Below are 21,498 nucleotides of genomic sequence, written 5' to 3' on the forward strand. Positions count from 1 at the left end.
TTCCTGGAATATATTAAGACCGTTTACAAGGACATCAATTGCACAAGCAATTAATACATATCTTAACATAATGAGCCGCAGGCTCTATAACCTCAGGATAGCTATGAGAATTTCCATAATCCTGAACATTTTAGACAGCCTTTTGAGCAAGACTCTGAGACTACCTGCATAAAGATTTCAGAAGAACCTATAATAACAGAGGCAGTCTCAACATCCACATTCCTCCTCCCTACAAGTTGCAACAGTGCACAGAGATGCTCCGTTTGAAGCAAGAGGCCTGGCACAGCACAGCTGTATTAACCCCCTCCCTCCTACTCAGCCACACTACTTCCACCCAGGCACTAAACAAAAAGGCTTTACCTGCACCGGGCATCAACAGGGAGATGGGGCCTGGACAGGCTCTCTGCTTCAGACTGAAATATACTCTCTTGTGGTAATTCAGTTTTAATCCATTTAAAACTCCCATTTGTCCCTCCTTGAAGTTGTGGAGTTGTTTTGATACTGAAATATAGTTGTGTATTCACTTCTGGTTTTTGGTGGCTTTTTTTTACTATGATAAGACTGATAAGCAGGAATGCTGTATAATGGAAGCTGTACAATAAATAAGCGGAGAATGGTTTTAACCACAAGTCATGTTACCCAGGAGGTGTATGTGTTTTCATTAACTTTAATGGGAACAGGGCTGAGCATCTCACAAGAAGAACAGAGCCTTCATTCTACATACAATGTTCTCTTCCCTGTAGCTGGGTAATCATTACTGGTTAGCATTTTCCCTTGATTTTAATTCCTTTGCAGTGAAAATAAAACTTTATTCAATATCAAGATTTTGCAACCTGAGATCAAATGGGCTTCACTTTCAACAGGACTGTATAATACACTACTTCAAGTTAACAAACAAGGAGTGCAAACACCAAGATATACCAGAGATAATGCACTAGCTCATTTGAAGTTATGTTGCATTTTCAGCAAATAAAAAGAATCTGAACCCAGTAAAAAAAAGGAATTGTTAATTTAGTCTGTTTCCAAGAACAACAATAGGCAGAAGAGGAATTAAAAAAACCAAACAACAACAAAAACAAAACCCTACCAGAATCAGCAGAGAGGTTCCACAAGATGAGAGGGATTTTTTTTTTGGTTGGTTTTAAACCATTGAAGGCACCACCACAGTTACTTAGCAATTACCAGAAGACTCTGTCCTCCCCTCTCTTATCTGACATGTAGCTATAGTCAGGAGTCCACATTTCATTGCACAATGAGAAGCCGTAAGTCCAATCATTGCTAAAGCAGCAAGACTCAACCAACTTCCTATGTTCAATCTGCAGCCCTCACTACTCATTAATTCAAACAAAATGCCTGCAACAGTCTGTTACACCTACACTAAGAGCAACTTGCTCTGCTGTCTGCTTGATCTGCTCTGCTGACAAGAGGTACATGAAATGCCATCTGTATTGCAGGGTCGTCAATTTTAAAACAGTCAACTTTTACTCTTGCTAATTACTTACTACGGCATTGGATTTTATTCTTTATATGTAGCTATCTGCATGTATGTCCTCTGAGAGCTATCCCAGAGCAGCATTATGAAAAGGTGCTGTAAGGAGATTTTGAGAAAGATCTGAAAGACCAGTTGTAGCACATTTAGAGTCTTGTTGTGAACCATGTTCCTTAGAGGCTTGATGGCGGCTGACTCCACATGCTCTTTTGATCACAGGGACTCAAAATTCTGATGTGTTTTCACCACATGGAAGTTCAACAAGCCATGAACAAGCCATGTATCTACTCTGGTGATATACATGTGCCCCAAATCAGTAACAGGGGGAAAAGGAATGGCAATAGTGGGGAAAAAAGTCCCAGGTACCAGCTGCTATTTTTCCTCCTATCCCCATTCCCATTCTTCCTCAGGAAAAGAACACACACACCCCACCAAAAAAAAAAAAAAAAAAAACCACCCACAGCAAAAAGATACCCAGTAAAAAGATAAACAGGTTCTCATCAGAATAAACAGTAAATTCTAAAACAGAGGAACTCACCAATTTCTTTATGTAAAACACACCGGTATATTTAAAGCTTTCTGGTCACTAAGGTAGTAATACACAACTACAGATCCTAGTATCATTTCAAAATGGATCAAAGACACCAAGGATAGCTATTCTTTTGCAGTCACAACCATGTTACACAGATTCTTCAAAATAGATACGAGTCCCCAGTACAAAATTGTTCTATAAAGTTTAAGATCAGATATCTACCCAAGCCATATTTATAGTCATGGCTACTATCAGCTGTCCGGCTAGAGAATATTGAAGAAAAACAAGCATTTTTAATATATTATAGTTAATTTATCATCTAAGTGACATGTGTAGGATAACAATGGACTGGAAACAGTAAAGCAAAATGATGCATTAGAAAAGGAAATTTTAGGGTTATGTTGTTGTTTCTTTTCTTTGTGTTTTAAATACAAGCCACGCCTACACGTACTGTTAGATGGTAAGAAAATTCATAAGAACTACAAAAAGTACAGTTGCTGGAATAAAAAGGAACACTGAGATCAAGTGAGCAACAAAAACACTTATTTGCATTACTGTGAGGCACGATATAAAACACACTGCCCAAACAAATAAAAGCTGCCTTATTTATTTGATGTATCAAAGATGGATCATCTTTCCAGCAAAGGATAAAGGTACCTTCTTGCTGTGATAGAATTTACTCTTAGAGGTATTTCCTAGATTGCCAGACTGGGAGGAAAAAAGTTAGAGATCCTGGAAGTAGTTACCATGATCAAATGATCCTAACTTTTTTACCGGTAATGTCAGTTAGTCTCCGAGTGTCCCACTTTGGCTAAATGAGATGTGACCTTTTTGGATAGCCCTCAAAGATTGCTTGCTCTAGCTGCTCTGAGCTAGACCACACACAAAAAGCAAGAAGTAGGGGAACAGTACAACTCCCTGCTACGCAAAGCGGCAGCAAAGTTGCTTTGAAGAACAGGAACTTTATAGACACCCTGCTCACCACCACTTCTGACAGCCAGGCCCTCTACTAATGGGGAAAACATCCCCTCGAGATTTGGGGTTATGAACCTAACAGGTTAATGGAGTTTACAGCCACAGAGGTGCTTTTAAGTCAGTTAGAGATGCAAGTTTGTCAATTATATGGACTGTTTCTAAAAAACACATTGGATCTCAACTCTGTATACATGATGAAATTGAGAAAACCTATCAGAGACATACAGAGATTTGATGCCCACAGCATGAAGCAAATATGCCTTGAGTTTGGGGCAGCATTAGCTTTGAGAATTAAATAACCAGCAAGCACCATGCAAGATGTTACAAGATGAACTAGCATACCAAGTGACAAAAGATGGGAACAATGCACAGTTCCCAGAGTAGGCAGACAAACATACTGTACAAACATAGACCAATATAAATAAGACTACAAGCAGCAGCACTCTATATAGGACTCAAAATCCTCGTGTCCTGTAGGCTCTGGCACTTCAATGACAATGTAAAGCACATCAGATCCAGGAAATAAGTCATTGATTTTGACAGAAATAATTCTTAAATTATTCATTTAGCTAAATACAGTTACTTTAGCTAGATAATCATTCAAAAAATAAAATGGAATTAACATCTTTAGTTTAGAAAAGATGACATTTTACCTGAACAGCAAGGGAAGATGCATTATCAGAAAGCAAAATTTGTTCCTCTGTTGAAAGAAAGAAAAAAAAAAAACCACAATTATAAAAAACAGTGCCCATTTAGCTACTGACCTGTAACTGTAAGCCATTCTGGGTTGCATTTCTTACGCATAAAACAAGGAACACATATAATTATTATGCAGCTGGACTAGAAAACCTGTGATATGAATATTAAAAAAAGAAAGAGAAAAAAAAGAATACCAGGAATATTTCTCCTGCAAATGCAATTGCATTTATCGTACATTACCACCAATGTACAATAAAAAATGCTCACAACTAAAAACCAAATGCTTGAGTTTTATGTCAATTACTCTTCTTCTAATCAAAGTTAAATAAAACCGTATTTTCATAACTCCTCTGGCTAAAAAGTAAAAGCATTCAGAAACCTATAAAAGCAGCTTGCAGTTAATATTGCACACTGTGTCTAGGTCTGTCACACAAAAGAAAGATGACAAGTTCACTGCAATAAAAATTCCATGCTTAGAAGACTAGGGCTGCTACCTATTAGTCTTCATTACTTTGCAGTCTTCTGACAACTGTAGCAGGCTGCTAAGCCCCAAATGGGGGCCATAATGTGATCTGATGATATATGAAGAGCTGCTAAAGGGAGCCTGAACCATCCTAGCCTATACATTTTAACAGTTCCTTTTTACTGAGAGCCCACTTTACCACAAGACTTCAAAAATCTGCTGCCTCAGCTATTGGTGCAGTAAATCTGCCAACTGTGCCTGCAACCACATCATTTTACACTGCCTACAGCAGCCAATATAATGAGTCAATAATAAACCAAGGACCTTATAGGCCATGAATAGCTGGTTTATATTGGCAGATGCAAGCGTAGCTAAAACCTCTGACCAGACAAACAACACAAAGGACTCTTTTAACAGTTTCTGTGCTTCCTTGCAGTTATCTTAGTGCATATTTAATGTGTTTTCTAAAAATAAAGTAATTATTAATTGCAAAAACCAGTGTACCCACCCTTCAGCTGCTGATACAATGCAGCATTTTCAGGCCAAGGCTCTGCGGCTGTGGAGAGAAGAGGAATTAATTAAGCAAGCCAAACAACAATGTGCTTGCAGACGCTAACTGAACACAAACGTTACCTAGAGGAGGAACTCAAACTGCAAAGATGCTGATGCAAGATTTAACCTGCCCTGAAAATGTCCCACTGTCATTCTCTTCTCCCGTACTTCTCTCCTGCTCACAGAGGGACAACACAGAACAGGAAACTGAGTCCCAAAATTTAATGTTGCAAGAAAAGCTAAAATTCAAGCTACATTAGAGTGGCCTTGTAATTCTCAAGCAGCTAAAGCAGCTATTTTCCCTCCACCATAAAGACATCCCTGCGCACATTCCCATCACAATTCTGGCCACTCTCGAGCTACTATTTATTAAGGTACTAAACAAAGAAATCTGGAAAGAACAGAACAAGACACAGAGGAGAGAGGCACAAACCTCCAAACCAAGTGTGAAGAATGCTTTGGGGAAATGGAAAAGTTTTCTGCCTTTGTGTCCTCACTGGTCCTATAGAATACCCACAAAGCCAGGTGCTTGGGCATGTCAGAAACCTACCCACCTGTTAATGGTAGCATTAAGATAACAGGTCATCACATTGTTTTGTCTCCATTGCATTCCTTCTTAGTGCCTGATTAAAAATCTGGTTTTAAATACCAATTCAAACCTTGCATTCTACCCAAATTAGCTATTTGTAAATACAGTTAATGCTCTAATGACAAATTATTTTTTTAAAGCAATAATGTCTATAAATAACTATGTGTGGTTCAAACAGAAATATGCCACTGGCTTCAGTGAGGTCATTCTTTGTGTCTTTGCCCTCAGAACTCAAAGAAAAAAAATGCACAATTTTGATTTGTGTAAACTATCATTCTTTTTGGATATTCATGAAGTATTAACTTTTATGGAAGTCACATAGAACTGTAAAGCTTATAACACTGTACAAAGTTTTGCAAAGGTCACTGCCTCTAACATTAAGGCACAGAACCTACCAAAGCTGTACTAGTATGGGCATGAGAAAGCAACTAATCACATTTAAGTGTCATGAAAAAATGTTTTATGTTTTATTGTAGCAGTTATTGGTTTTACACCCCTCCATTAAAGTTTTGCCCTGAAGTAAAAATTCTTGAAGTGGAAGTACATTTACTTCTTTAAATAAAAAGAGACTAAGATAGTGTCTGCGGTACCACAGCCTTAACTGTTTAAAATAATTTATCTAACATACATTTCTTCAGGTCCACTGAAGTCTTACAAGAGCAAATGGAATGAGGAAATTAAGAATGTTATTACTATACTTCAGCAAACTTATCAGCGCTGGACTCCAAGATACTTACAGAAGTAACTAAGTCACAAAGGTACATTGATCTCGTAAATACTCCAGCCAACCAGTGAAAACATCCTTTTTACATGCCCAAAATGGTATGAACTTCAAAGTGCATGGGCCCGTTTCTACTGAAAATTTTTGCCTGACCCTCTTCAGACTGAAATGTCAGATTTATATCCAATTCTTGGCCCAAACTGGAAGTGGCCTATTTTTACACAAGCACGTGACTGAAATATTTCAGGCCCACAATAGTCAAGTGAACTTTTCATTTTCCAACAAAAGATCTAAGCATATTTCAAGAAATTCAAACAATTCCAGTCTGATCTTGGCACTAAGTTATATGCAGCCATGGAGATATATATATATATATATATATAAAAAAAAACAGCTCCTTGGCACACAGAATCCAAAACTACACCACTGCTAAGGCATGCCATATCCACGCTATAAACTAAAACACAAGTAGAATATTTTTTGTAACTTGTTTGGCCTTATCGGCTTAAATTTTCCTTCCACATTCTACTCATCACATACAGATTTTCATGAACCATATCTGCTGACTCTAATTTCATCAGTCATGATACAAAGTCTTTATCCCACAGTCTGAGCACACAGAAGCACACACTCAACTTGTGGGAAGGAAAGGGCAAGGGTAGTTTAAAATCTTTGCATTCACTCATTCACAGTTTAGTTGTGTACTAGTATGTCTTTTGACAAGTAAAAGAAATGAGGACAAACAGCCACGTGAAAATCTCAGCCTTCGTTATTAGTACACCTTAAACTCCAAATTTCAGCAGTTCTAAGAAAACGAATTAATAACACCTCCTGCACTCGGCACCAGTGGTATCTCCAGAGGGAGGTCACAATTCTGACCATGTTTGGATGAGGTGGACACATGGTCAAGAGCCTTGAACCGAGGCCTTCAGTTCTTTGTACGCAGACCAGATAAAAGTTAATTGATTTTGTCATCCTTGTACAGACTGGATTTTAAAACAATCAACTTCACATTAAGATTTATGTGTTATTACTCATATCTAGAAAAAAATATTCTGCAGCATGCATTCAGAACTGCATGCAGCAGATCGTGTTCAACAATGCTGGAGATACATACACAAAGCCTGCGCAATCCTCTAGAAATCAAAGAATTAAATACCCACTCACTAACTGTCCCATATCTTCCAGTTTCTACTCACTTACTTTCTTCCAAGATGTTTAGAGTATGAAACATTTTTTTCTGATGGAGCAAGAAGTTTAAAAACACACTGCTACATGACATGTCCAGGTTCATAAGGTGCAAGCTAAATTCAAATATCAGCTCCCAAGCCGCCTTCGATCAGTTGTAAGGTGAAAACATGCAGCTAAGGGAGACCAGAACACCACTGGGGGAAGAGAGGAGGAGGAATCGCTGAAGGGACGTCGCATGCCTCCACAAGAGGAGAAAGCGTGTAACATCTTTAATGTACAGCAATGACTCTTGCCTTATGAATGTAGGTGAAGACATAATTTGTAGAATAATAGGCACTAATATTACACGCTGCTTCAGTTCTGTCATATTTCCAATCCATCAAGTTGATTAATGCTATAATAACTCCTCACAAACTTATCATTTGTGCACTAATGAAGTCAAATCCAGTTTATCCTTCGGCAACTATAATCTTCTGGTGTGTAGATGTTCATTTCTCTGCTGACCATGGCTACTGTGGCACTAGGTATATAAAAAGAAAATTAACAAATGTGATGTCAATTCAGTTTCAGAAGCTTTCAACACAGAATCACATTTAAGTGTTAGATCCTACGCAACAGACATTTTTATCATTAGCTGCTCACAGGATGAAATAACTGCCTGCAAGTATGCCTTACAGCAATAGCTTCTCTACATATCTTAAGAATAAGGAACTATTTGGTTCTTCCTTCTGCCTCCATAATCAGAGGAATTACTACTGTGTGGTTTTCAATGGGTCTGTCTCTCAGGCTCGCAGTCTTTAGTAAAAGTTGTTTTCCCACCCTACTGAAACTTTTCCCATGCTTAATGAATTCAAATATTAGTCTTTCATGTGGATTGTCTGCTGTTTGTTCAGGACGAGCAAACCTCATGCTGTTGTCTTTCCCTACTTCTCCTCTACCACACTGTTTGTTTTAATGCCAGTTATAGGAAGTAACCATCTGCAGGATCAGTCCTCCCTGTTAGATTTGTCTGAAATGAGCTTTGAGTTCAAAAGTTACTGGGAAATGAGAATTAAAGGGAGATGGACACAGAAAGCATCACTGCATAAGCCTTGTTATCCTAGGAGCTGAGAATTCAGCAGATGCGGCATCACAACAACCAGAGAAGTCAAACGGCAAGTAGACCACCTACATAAAATCTTCTTTGGTTTTGTGGATGACTAAAAACGCATGAAAATTTCACTAAGCTCAACGCATTTGTTAGTCAAAGTGTTTAACTTATTAACAGTTTAGCATAGAAAATGCAGATTTCAAAGTGTTAACAGGGTTCTTAGGTGTCAAATTAGACTTTTAGAAGAAAATTCTGTGAATTGGTGTCGTGGTTTAACCCCAGCCGGCAACTAAGCACCACCCAGCCACTCGCTCGCCGTCCCCCCCCGCTGGGAAGGGAGAGAGAATTGGAAGAGTAAAAGTGAGAAAACTCGTGGGTTGAGATAAAGACAGTTTAACAAGTAAAGCAAAAGCCGTGCACGCAAGCAAAGCAGAACAAGGAATTCATTCACTCCTTCCCATCGGCAGGCAGGTGTTCAGCCATCTCCAGGAAAGCAGGGCTCCATCATGTGTAATGGTGACTTGGGAAGACAAACGCCATCACTCCAAACGTCCCCCCTTCCTTCTTCTTCCCCCAGCTTTATATGCTGAGCATGACGTTGTATGGTATGGAATATCCCTCTGGTCAGTTGGGGTCAGCTGTCCCAGCTGTGTCCCCTCCCAACTTCTTGTGCACCCCCAGCCTGCTCGCTGGTGGGGTGAGAAGCAGAAAAGGCCTTGACTCTGTGTAAGCACTGCTCAGCAGTAACTAAAACACCTCTCTATTGTCAACACTATTCTCATATTAAATCCAAAACACAGCACTATACCAGCTACTAGGAAGAAAATTAACTCTATCCCAGCTGAAACCAGGACAACTGGTGTGCTGTGTGTTCCCAGTGGAGTTTTAATTACTCAGGTTTGTCAGTATCTATTAAAACAGACTGCTGGACTCCTCACCTGTCATGTCAGAGAATGACTTAGAAAATACATCATTTCTGCTCTTACAAAAAAACTTCCAAAACACAGAATGAGTCATGACAATCACGTTAAATTCTTTGCCACTAAAAATGTATTCCACTAGGTGCATTTTTCAGATCTTGTGATGAAATGTTTTACTTGAGCAACATTAAGGCCAGAGACACATATTCAAATAGCATTTTGATTTCAACGTTTCCAGCTGTTTCAGACTGTCATTTCAATAGTAAGACTTTATCCACCCAAATACTTCTGAGACAGCAAGAGAGAAGAATGCACATATGCTGTAAGAAGAAATACTTAAGAGTGGACCCCACTATCAGCAGGGGATCAGCAGCTCACATGAGGCCTATGCACATCTCAGCTCCAACTAATGCTCTCAAAACAGGACATACTATACTTGCATAGAGGTGAATTTTAATTCAAAGAATGAGAGGCTGCAGTAATATTCCCCCAGTGAAGTCTGTGCAAGAGGAAGCACCACATTCCCAAGATACTCTACAGTGCCTCAGCCCCACCAATTCCTTGTCCAGGCTGTTCAGAGTCTCTTTATGAGTGTACAAAACTCGGTTTCAACTCCTACACTCCAAATTACTGGGGAACTATTCATCCTGGGTCGGTGCTGCCTGGATGGATGGGGGAAACAGACACTTTCCTTCCCCCAGCAGCTTCACAATGATGAAAGAGATGTAATGAAATAAATGGTTTACAGTTATGCCTTTAATCCTGTTACTTAAAAAAAATAAGACTCTGACTGTGAAAGTGAGAAGACACAAAATACTTTGCATGTTAAGTTGTGGAATATGCTAAACAACAATTTAGCCATTTTAGCGGTCTACTATGAATAGCCAGTTTCAAGCAGTAGGGTATGCGGTATGGTTTGCCCTGCTAGTCTGCCACTCCTTTAGCACACTTGCTGTCGAGCCGCAGCATTCTTGAGTATCAGCCACAGACAAACGCCAGAGACCTCTGGATTCAGGCATCAAGATGTTCCCTCCTGCACGGGAAATGAAGTTATCAACAAGTTAAAAGTTTTTGTAGGAAAACACTCAACTTGAAATTAGGTGTTCCCAGCTCTTAGCAATACCACAGAATTTTGGTGGGACAAGAACATTTTTGGAAGGCAATGCAGATAGAAATAATTTTCTGTTATAAAACTAGCCTATGCCTAGTTTAAGAATCAAGGCTAAAGAATTAACACTGAATGTTACTATCCTGTAGATTACTTCAAGTACTGAAACCATACAGTGAGAAGTAAATCAAGACAATCTCTACCCCAAATCTCCTATAAAGTAAAATTTACTGAATTCTCAGTATGCATGCAATTTATCCTTTGATATCTTCTTTCTGCTTCTGTAAATGAATTATTCAGTCGACTAACAATCTCTTCCATGCAGTTCACTGTGCTGTTGTGTAGGTGAGGCTAGGACCTGGCCCAGGAACATTAGATCTTCTCAGACAGAGCAATTTCCTCAAATGTTAAGAAGTTTATGGATCATATAGAGATAAAGACTACTCCTTCTCTGAAGTCACAACATTTGCATGGATCAGTTTCCTTTCTGTTATATTCTTCTTAAACACTTCGATATTAAACTTGCATAAGAAGGAGGAAAGCTAAAACATCTGTATTTACCAGTTTGGTTCACGTGGCATTAAAGGTCTGTTAAAACAACCAAGAGGCAAGATATCCTCTATTAAAAACAAAAAAAAAGTTGGCATTAATTTGAATCACTGTATTGCAATATTACAGCTGGAGAGATTAACTTACACATTATTTCCACATAGTTTCCTTCAGCCTCTCCCTAGGTACAAATTTGATTAAATTATAATGAGATACCTCAAAACTGTTTTCTCACAAGAGTAAACACTAAAAAGAAATTTAGTCTTACATCTGGGCAACATCCACATCCAACAACATTACTTACAAGTCTCCAAACATTATGCAGCAAACATCATAACAATCAGCAGGAAAACAGTTACCCTTTTTGGTTTCCCAAGACTGGTGCTGTGGGGGGACCTGCTGCTCACTATGTTCTAGATGTACTAGATGTAGTAACCCAAAGAAAACCATGTGGAAAGCTATCCCACAGACTCCAGAAGGAAAGAGGATTATTAGCCACTTCATGTTAAGATGCATCAAAAAGAAGCAGATGATCACTTCATTCTCTTTTCATAATATAAATCGATCATATTTTCAAGTAGCAATACATTGTTTGAAAAGAAAATGGCAGGAATTGATGTGTTTCTTACATTTACAATGTTTACTTACAATTTATTTACAACGTTTCTTACAATCCTTATTACAGGATATAAGTGGAGGGGTATATCTTGATTAATACAGTGAAGCTGCAGCCACTTTGGAACCAAAGCAGTTAAAAATATACATCTCTCACACTAACAGTGATCAATAAAGGAAGTACGAGAAAGTTGTGAATTAGCTGCCTTAAGACCCACCAGTTCAACTCACCCACACTGAGTACAGATCAATTTCATGTAATTGGCCTGATCCTGTAAACTAACAAGGGCCAAGAAAAAAATGAAAGCATCAGCAACTCCCTGGCTCTGCTGACAAAGGACCAAAAAGCGTTTCACAGTGCCTTGCCAAACAAAACCCGACTTTCACACAAGTTAAACAGTATGCATTAAATCATGTATCAAATAATTACATTATTTGCTTAAATCCATCCCAGGCCTCCTTTGTAGAGATATTACAATTCAGATAAATCATGACTGTTCAGTAATTATTGATCAAGCAGACTGTCAATGTAAAGACTCAATCTCAGCAGCAATTGTCAAACTTGAGTTTCCTGTGGCTGCACCACTAAGAGAGTCAGCATGTGACATTACTGTAGCAGCCATTTAGCATGACACAGTCTGCTTCTTCACCCTCCAAGAAAGCTATTAATTGCATGTATTTAAGCATTAGTCCAATTCTGTTACTGTCTCTGAGTTGACTTTCCAGAACGTACACACCCACGGTTCAATCCTCCAGGGTGCTCAGCGCTCTCACTGCTAGGGGAGGCCACAGGAGAGAGATCGCTCAGCATCTCCGTGCTTGCAGAATCACGCCTCCCGTCAGGAGAGGAGGCCAAAAAACTCAACAAAAAATCAAATCCATAAATAAAAGTTGTTCCTAAACCAACATCTGGATTTCTTCAGAAAAATCAGAGAGTGTGCCAGCTAAATGATCTCAAAAGATTTATTTATAAAGTCCTGACAAGCTGGAGCTATTTTACTTATTCCTGATATTCAGCATAAATGCTCCATCTCGAAGCAGCTCTGTAATTCTTAATTATAGCTTTTTATAGATCTCTAAATCAATCCCTTCCCTTTGTGCTACTTAAGTCCCTTGCCCCTCTTTGGCCCTGACTCAAGAAGTGAAACTTCAAGCACAGGAGCTGTGAAGAGCAGGACAGTGGAGGTATGATACTCATGAATGCCTTAAGTGCCTTACTGGACTGGGATGTTTCTTAGCCATGTTATCTACATTTGTATACTCAGCCCTTTGAAAGCTCTCTTAGATTGAGATCCCCTCTCCTCTGTGGTAGTCTGAACTCCTCCACCCCTAAGGATGTTTGGCAGGCAGTCTGAACACCACTTCTGCAAAGTGCCCCAAGGAGGTCCCTGCTTTCTCATCATAGCACCCCTAATCTGATCCACAACAGAGATCCTACACATCTGTCCTGCCAGACAGGACCTCAATATCCCATACCTGCTCCAAAAGCTGCTCCACACACGCAATTCCTGCTCACCCAGCCCTGGCCCCTCTGGCCTTTTATTAAGGTTCCCCTTCATTCCCTCTTTCCTATCTTGCCCACAGCCCTGAGGGCAGCAGTACCAGGAGATACAAAGTGATGACAACAGAGACTCTCCGTGCCAGAGTTTTGCAAAGGGGCAAGAAGAGCTGAGATCTCTAGGCAAGAGAGTCCTGCAGGGTAGAAATGCGAACAGTTAGCACTGGTGCAGTCAGCCAGCCAAGCACTACCACTAGCAAGGGGGAAGATGCTGCTTTAGGGCTCACAGTCTTTAAGTCAGCCCAAAACAGACAATGGTATTGTCAATAGCACCTCTCAGGCTCTTCCTCACCTCTGGGAAACACTGCACGCTCCCTACTTCAAAATCTGAAAACGTTTATCCTGTTCACTTAATCATATCCTCACAGTCTTCCTCATTTCTTTTCCAAGCCGTTCAGTGAACACACTCCAATATGCATCCAGAGTTTCTCCAATATGGCATTCAAATGCAAAAAAAAAAAAATACCCATGCAGTCCATTCCCCCCAAATGAGACTGGTATCAATTTTGCCTGCATTCTTTGCAGCACCATCATGATTTTTTTCCTTTGATGTTTCAAATTCTTCCTACGCATTTCATAGGTTTTACTACAACATGTGACTTCTTCCAGTTTGTATTTAAACACCCATGTTCATGTGACATCTATGTCGTCTTCTTGATAACTAAAGACCAGAATTTAAAAATATTAAAATAAAAATTTCAGAACCTGGTGTGGACTTTCTCTCTGTCCTCCCCATGGCTTGCATGCAGCTGCAGTTTCTCACTCACTTTCAAAAAAGACAGCTGAAAATGCCCAGCAACGCAGAAACATGCAATGCCTGTTCAACTAGAGCAAAGGACAGCAACCAAGCTCTTTCATTCATTCTTGTTTTGAAAAGGAAGCAGCTCATAGGGTCCAAACCTACAGGAAGAGACCAGGTTAGTGCCTAGGGACAGTCAGAGAACAGAGCATCCAAGGACCAGAGAGAAAAAAGGAGTGAGAAAGAGAAGAAAAATCCAGTTCCTCTCCAAAGTTGTTCTTCTGTTACCTCTTGTGAGCTGAACGGTTAGGCTGCTAAACAGCACTTGTATCCAAATCATTCTATGATTGATGAAAGCTCACTTGCAAATCAAGCTGGACAATATCAAAATATGTGTTAATTTTAATTTACTAATTTTGTTACCGTTATTTCTAGAGCAATCTCATTTCTGGATGAGTAAAGATGATACTACTTTAGCAGAAAACATGTAACAATAAAATGCTGATGAGAGAAAGACTGCTTAGTCTTAATGGAGCCAGAAACTACTATAGAAGCGTACTCTATTATAAACTGTAATTATATTGCTTCTTAAAAACAAGAAATAACAATATCTCAAAATGAAATATGTACTGTACTATAATAATTGTGAAAAAGTAATTTTTCCCCTGACCTAAAAAAAGATTAGATAGGCAATCCACTCAAAGGATTGGTTCAAATCAAGTCATAAAACATATGTATCAGAGCAAGACACATTGGCAAGAGCAGCATAAGAGACTTGTTTATTGAAACTGAACAAGAGTTAAAGGGATTCCTTTTAGTTTGATTACTAAAAAAAAAAAAGCACATGTAAAAGAACACTGTAAGATAAAATCATACAGCCTGACAAATTTGGTATTTTCAAATCACCTCTTTTTGACTACAAGCACCTCTGCAGCAGGCTTAAACAATCTGTGGTGCAGACAAACTATTGTTAAGCAAGAATAACTATTTTTTTCACTTTACACATGCAGAAAATGTTAACATTTACCTATGCACATTTTGATGCACAAAATGCATACTCAGTTTAAATTTTATGTCTTTATATGCAGAAACGATTTAGGTGATCAGGTTTCATTCCCTATGTATTTGTTCTCAGCCAAATTGCAGCTTGTCTCAATACATAAAACATGCACGTCAGAGATTTATTTTTGCTCTGGCATGTCACATTGGAGGTAGACTCACTAAGAATGTAAAATATCTAAAGGCAGAAGGGCATCTGTTTTTCAAACTGCATTCATTTCCCTTAGTATTAAAACTAGCCTAAGACCCTTGGACGTAACTCAATGGCAATAAACAGAAGTCATTTTCCAGAGATCAAAGGACAAACAAGGATATTATTTTCTCTCTTTTGATCACTGATCTAAAACTAATGGGGGGGGAGGGGGGGAAGAAGCAAAGCATATTGAGTAATTTAGTGATCAATTAAACATCTTTTCAACAATCTTTTATAGATGATTTGAGCAGTCAGCTTCTCAAAACTACTAGAGTTAGAAAGACTGATGTTCTGGACCACTTGAAAGCTGGCACTCTAATTCTTCTTACAGTATAAACACTCATTTCCTATCCCGTTAATATGTGATTGATGCTGAGCTACTCTAAACAAATTCTCTACCATATTATCCAATTAGTATTTTCTACAGTTCAGAAATAGATGGTTTAAAACGTGACATAACATGCTTGCAATTCATGAAGCTATGGAAATATTTATTATTCCCTGAGACACAGCATCAACCTCTTTATATTTCTGAATAAGCGAACAGTTGAATGGCACTAAAGCAAGTGTTTTACTCCACATAAGTGATTTAGTCATCGTTTTCTATTTAATCATTAATGCATTACAGCAGCAGGCTATGCTCAGCGTGTTCAGGTGAATGCATGTTGCACAGAGAGGGTGATGAATTACTGCAGCAGTGTAAGCGGGCTGAGCAACTGATGGTCACAGAACAGCTGAGGTTGGAAGGCACTTCTGGAGGTCCAGCATCAGCTGCAGCAGGTTGCCCAGGGCCATCTCCAGTTCGATGCTGAGCATCTCCAAGGATGGAGGCTCCACAACTGCTCTGAGCAACCTGCTCCAATGTTAAACCATCCTCACAGCAAAAAAAAATTTTCTTATGTTCAGATGGTATTTTCTGTGTTTCAATTTGTGCCAAGACAGTGAATAGGCACATCAGAAGTGAACGCATAAGGTGCGGGAAAGGTGAAGATACTTTAAAAAAAAAAAATTCTAATACATACACAAGCAAGTCAGTGTGTAAAAGAAAGTTATGATCCTCCTCTCTACTAAAACGCTCCCCTCGGCTTTTAAACCATTTCTAGAAAACGAACTATGCTGGGATGATTGTCTTTAAACACCTGCATGCAAAGACCCATGCTTTATAGCTGTTAAATGTTAGAGCATGTTCATTGCAACTGCCGTGACAAAGCGACCAGCTTCATGAACAGGACCCTCGATGACAAGCCAATCAAATTTCATTTTTATGGATATGGAAAAAGTTATCAATCATTCTTACATTTCCATCCATACATAACAGAAAGGCAGTATTCACAACCACAGATATGGGGATAAGACGCTATTAAAACAAGTGTCATTGTGAAGTGGTATTTTTTTCCTTGCAGATACACCATTTTTCTTCCTCAGAAATATTCTTACATTTGCGGGACATTTATATCTTATTGGTACCAGAATGAAATATTCTGTGTCTGTGCAATATTTCAGGAAGTCTAGAAATGTGGTGGGTATTGGCCAAGATCTCAGATAATTCCCACCACCACCACCAAAAAATCTTCCATATGAACAAATTAAGTGATTTTGCTGTTACTTAGTTTCAGTCTGGGACTGGTACATAATACAGACGAGCTAGGAAGGCTACGACCCATTGGCAAAGGTGTTTTTTATTTTCAAGGCAGATAACTGCTTTTGACACTGATTCCCTTTTGGGAAAGCAAAGGCAATGTCATAATTTTGTTTTAAAGAATGATTCAGTGGACAGGTCTGCAACAAGGATTTGTACTGTACCTTGAGTCACAGTAAGTAACTGCATATCCAGCAGAAGTACAAGATTAATAAAACAAGCACCAACCATTTCTGCTCTGCAAAAATAGAGAAGCATTGCCAGTATTTTTCTATTAGATGCCTACATATTACTTTACCTATAGAGAGAAAATGAGCATCACTTAACCTGTGACTGACAGGTAAAAGATGAGGTGCTACTATTTTAAGCTTATTAAATTGTAGGAGGGTCCAGAAGTACTTGAGCAGCTCTGATGCCCTCAAAGCACCACCTTAATAATGCAATCGTTAACACAATAGTCTAGACTAGTAGTATAAGCAGCACGCACCTACCCCAAAGGGGAGGCAAGAATCTCTCCAGGAACAGAGGAAGAACGCTTCAGCAAGGAGGGAAAGAGCCAGTTGTTGCAGAACTTTGTCTTCTTGTTTCCAGTTTTTCAAACACGCATTTTCCTTACACTATACTTAATTTGGATCTGTCCTTGCTGTATTCCACAATAATTTGCTTGTTTAGCGGGAAGTCATTGCGGAAAAAAACCAGCACTTTCAACAAGAAAGCAATGAGATGCCTACATACAGTATAGTTTTGCATTTGTATTTGTAATTCCAGAAAAAAGTAAGTATCAGCAAGCTGTCACTCTAGAATATTCATAAAGGTCACAGAGCAGAGGAACTCAGCACAATCAACACCTACTCACATATGTCATTATCCTTGTGTTTCACAATATAAATAAAATATACTAAAGAGATCAAAAAGGCTAGTAAATGGCATGAAGCAATGCTGATCATGACCGTATTCTCCACATCCTGAGGATCCAGGGCTCTGGCCCTCAGAACGTAAGCATGGCTTGTGCTAACGTCTATGAATTAACGAATACCGACCCAAGAGCCCAGCGCAACTTTCAAGCTTGTCTATGGGTACCTCTACACACCCAGATTCAAGATCCACCACCTTTGCTTTACCTACCAATCAGGGGCAAGCCTGCTCTGGAAACTGTACGTTCATAGTAGAGAATCCAACTCGGACTCTTATGTCGGGGCCTCTACCGTGCGGCAGAAGATGCAGGTCCCGGGACAAAACACCGGCTTCCTCCTCAACAAGTCAGTAGCAATTAAAATGCTGTTTCCTTGCAGTAATTATTGCTTGTGTAGCAGCAAGAAAGCAGGAACAGAGAAAAACAAGTAAGGAGAAACTGACCAACGCACTGATTTTCAGTGTGCAACATACTAAATATATTTTGAACTTCCTAGCCAGGAATTATCCAAGGTGTATATTTTCTTTTTCCTTCAGAGCAGAATAATAACATTTTTTGCTAAACAACTCCACAGCGATACACATTTCTGTTTTATGACAAGGCTCACATCCCATTTACAAGGCCTATCTGCAGTAAATCACACAAGCACTAACAAGTAGCAAAGGTGCCGTTACATTTCTCAGCTTCACAAGAGCAACATAGGAAACACGGCACACGCATGTGGGGAGCAGGAAGAGGACGGCACCTCACCGAGCTCTCCCACAGAGCAGGCCTCAGGCCTCAACTCCAGCTGCTGAAATTATAAATACAATGCGGGTTTTTTGGACCACTGAAGAAAAGTAAATAGGTTTAAAGACAGAGAAGTTATTAAATCAAAGTAAAGATGCGCCCTAGCATAGCTAGGGGTTCGGGACCCCATAAAGGAGGGGACCTGGTGACCCTGCACCGCTCTGCTCTGTGGGGAGTTGTGCAGGTTGACCTGCACTCGTCTCGGAGCGCCAGGCGGGCGACGTGAAGGGAAACGCGCCCAGGGCCGAGCTCTGCACAGCAGCCCTGACTCCCGCGGCCCGCCGTTAGCCTTCCACAGCCGCCCCTCCCCGAGGCACGCGTGGCCGGCTCGCTCCCACGGCGCCCCAGTCCCGTCCTTAGGGGTCACCCAAGGGACCGAGGCCGCGAGGGTTTGGCTCCGCACCCCAGCGGGGCGGCCCCTGCTCCGCCGCCACCCTGAGGCCGAGACCCGGAGCGCAGCGCCTGACACGAAGTGGGGCCCGGCCCGGCCCGCAGCGTCCCGCCCGCCCGCCCGCCTGCGGCTCTCTGGGCCGTCACCCGCCCGCCCCCACCCCTCACCGGCCAGCTGAGTCACGAAGGCCTCCGCCACCAGCGACATGTCGCGCAGGGCGGGCGGGCGGGTCGCGGCAGGCCGAGGGCACGGACAGGAACTGGGCGCTGCGCCGCCGGGGCAGCAACTGCATCCGGGGCCCGGCCCGCCCCCGCCGCCCGGGGCGGAGCCTCGCTCCCGCCACTCCCCCCCGCCGGTCAGCGGGAGGGGAGGCGGGGGGCCGGTGGGCTGCCGCTTGTACGTGTTCGGAACGGAGCCTTTCTTCGCCTGCAGTGCTTGATGGGTAGAGGAGGGCAACTCTGAAAGGGATTCGTGAATAAAGCGGTGTTTGGGGATATATGCCTCAGTCTCCTCGGTTACTCCAGTCTGAGGAAAACCCCTTTGAATTCACATCCCGTGGAAGTGTTATCCGGGGTACAGCGGCAGGGCTAGCCGTGGTGTAATAACTCTCTTAACTTGGAAATACAGTCGCAAGGGGCGTGGAAGCAAAACTCCGATTTGTCAAATGGTGGCAAGAAACACTGGCCAATATCACGATAGATGAGAATATTTATCGTAACTCTGTGTTTGCAACGGGATCTTGGGGTGCCCGTTAGGCACAGCTCTAGCCAGTGAGCAGTGGTAAAGCCTGTGCTCGGGGAGCGGTGGCCTTTGTTACTGAGCTCACGACCGATGCCAAACCCTTCAGCAGTATAAATGTGGCTGGCTTCTGAAATATCGCAGACACTTCAGCTTTATTCTAGTAGGAAAATGAAATAAGTATATACAGAAGGATAACTGCAGACATTTTGCAGCTCTTTCATGGTGGTATATTATGTGTGTGCAACTTAGGCAGTGGTCCTACAGAGAGGACTCGGGGACAAGGCTGCACTGGACCAGCAGAGAAACATCAAAAAAAACTTTAAAAATACTGTGGCTTAGAAAAAGTCCCCAGTCATGGGGAATTTCTGCTGTTGATGGAAAGTCAGCTTAACATGCTCCACATGGCATGTAGAGGCAGTATCTTAAGGAGTTCCATAGTTGATGCAAGTTCAAACTATTTTACATTTCTTTTTTGTGAAAGAATACCAACAGGTGGTTTTTGGAGTTGGGGGGGTGGTGGTGTTTGTTTTTATTTTTAAATTTAGTGTAGAAAGAGCTATTGTGAATGCTGTAACCAGCCCTAGGGTCTCCCAAGAAAGGTGACTCAAGCCGTCTTCAGTTCCTCTGCCACTCATCTACGTGGGGCTCTGATACATGTGACAGTTTATTCCCATTAGTTTTCTGAAGATAACAGAAATTACTAAATATGGTTTAGAGCCTGAAAGCTGGAAAAAGGTCAACTTCTAACTGCCTGAAAGTGCCACACTAATTGCAAGTTAGAATTCTTCCCTGATATAAACATGAACAAAAATGTTAGTTCTGGCTATAGAGCTTTGGAATATATTGCTCCCCTGGATGGTCCAGAACAATGTACCAGTTGAACCATTAATTTTTTGACCTTTAACACACAAATGGAGAGGCAAGGTGGGCATACAATGAATGAATCTGACAGGAGGCTGTTCTGAGAATCTTAGGTGCTTTCTTTACTCACCATACTGAATAGCTTTTCAACATCCTGGTACCAAAATGCTTCCTGAAGTGTCTTGGGGACAGTAAGTTATAACTAAAGGCACTCAGTAAAGGGTACAGCTGCCTTTTCTTCATCCCAAGTTAAGATTCCAGAAGACAAACTCTGCATTTTGAGATGTACACCTTGCCTTTAAACAACCATTAATTTCTTAGTCTTAATTCTATAATATAAAGACTATCCAAAGTTTGGATATGCCATATCCAAATGCCATAAAATTAAGTTATGCATCCAATAGAATGGAATGTAGATTGCAGAGAAGATAGTGGATATGTGAAAGACTTCTTCCATTATTCTACAGTGCCTCTTGATCCTCATTTCTTTAGCCACACTTTAGTAAGAATTAAGAATATCTCATTTCATCAAATAGACTTATTCTACTGTGAAGGACAGATAACAATGATATTTAAGTCTTGTAAGGTAAGATCTTAAATCTTGTGAGTACTGGAAGATATGGAACAAATATAGAAATGTATTAATGTTTGCAAAGTATGTGAAAGTCCTCTGGTGACACTTATTGTTGAGTCACTAAGAATCATTACTAATTATGTTCTTCACATGGAAGCGGAAGCATGCTATTAGAGCAGTAGCAAAAGCAGAAGAGCCAGTAAATACATTGGAACAGTGGACTGGGGACTGAAAACAGTGATGTGGAGCTCAGTCCATGCCTCTGACATGTGGCAGGACAGAGATGCTCAGGCTCCCTTCTCTGGGACAGGAGATCGGGGCGGTGTTTTTTGTTTCTGCATTCCCAGTCATCCTCCCTGCTCCCACTGAAAAGGCTGTTTTAGCAGAGCATCTTGTAGGAAATCCTCCAGGGAGATCTCCAGCGATGATAGATAGTAGCAATGAAACCGACTCCATCACCACCTTCACCTTTATTCGATACACCTCTCCTCCCCTGGCTTTTTGAGGAAAGGCATCACTTGTGAGCCTGGCTTCCTGCAGGGCCTCCA

General features: G+C 40.8%; 1 protein-coding gene across 1 annotated transcript in view; it reads right to left on the reverse strand.

Annotated features, from left to right (window-relative positions):
* Positions 1-19,066, reverse strand: part of MTX2 (metaxin 2) — a 36,523-nt gene extending 17,457 nt beyond the window's left edge. Inside the window, 4 exon segments of the mRNA XM_076342559.1 lie at positions 3,650-3,696; positions 4,667-4,714; positions 18,942-19,005; positions 19,007-19,066. Coding sequence (XP_076198674.1) covers positions 3,650-3,696; positions 4,667-4,714; positions 18,942-19,005; positions 19,007-19,066 — 219 coding nt within the window.
* Between the last annotated feature and the right edge of the window lie 2,432 nt (positions 19,067-21,498).

Source organism: Aptenodytes patagonicus, chromosome 6, assembly GCF_965638725.1.
Source record: "Aptenodytes patagonicus chromosome 6, bAptPat1.pri.cur, whole genome shotgun sequence".
NCBI classification, from domain to species: domain Eukaryota; kingdom Metazoa; phylum Chordata; class Aves; order Sphenisciformes; family Spheniscidae; genus Aptenodytes; species Aptenodytes patagonicus.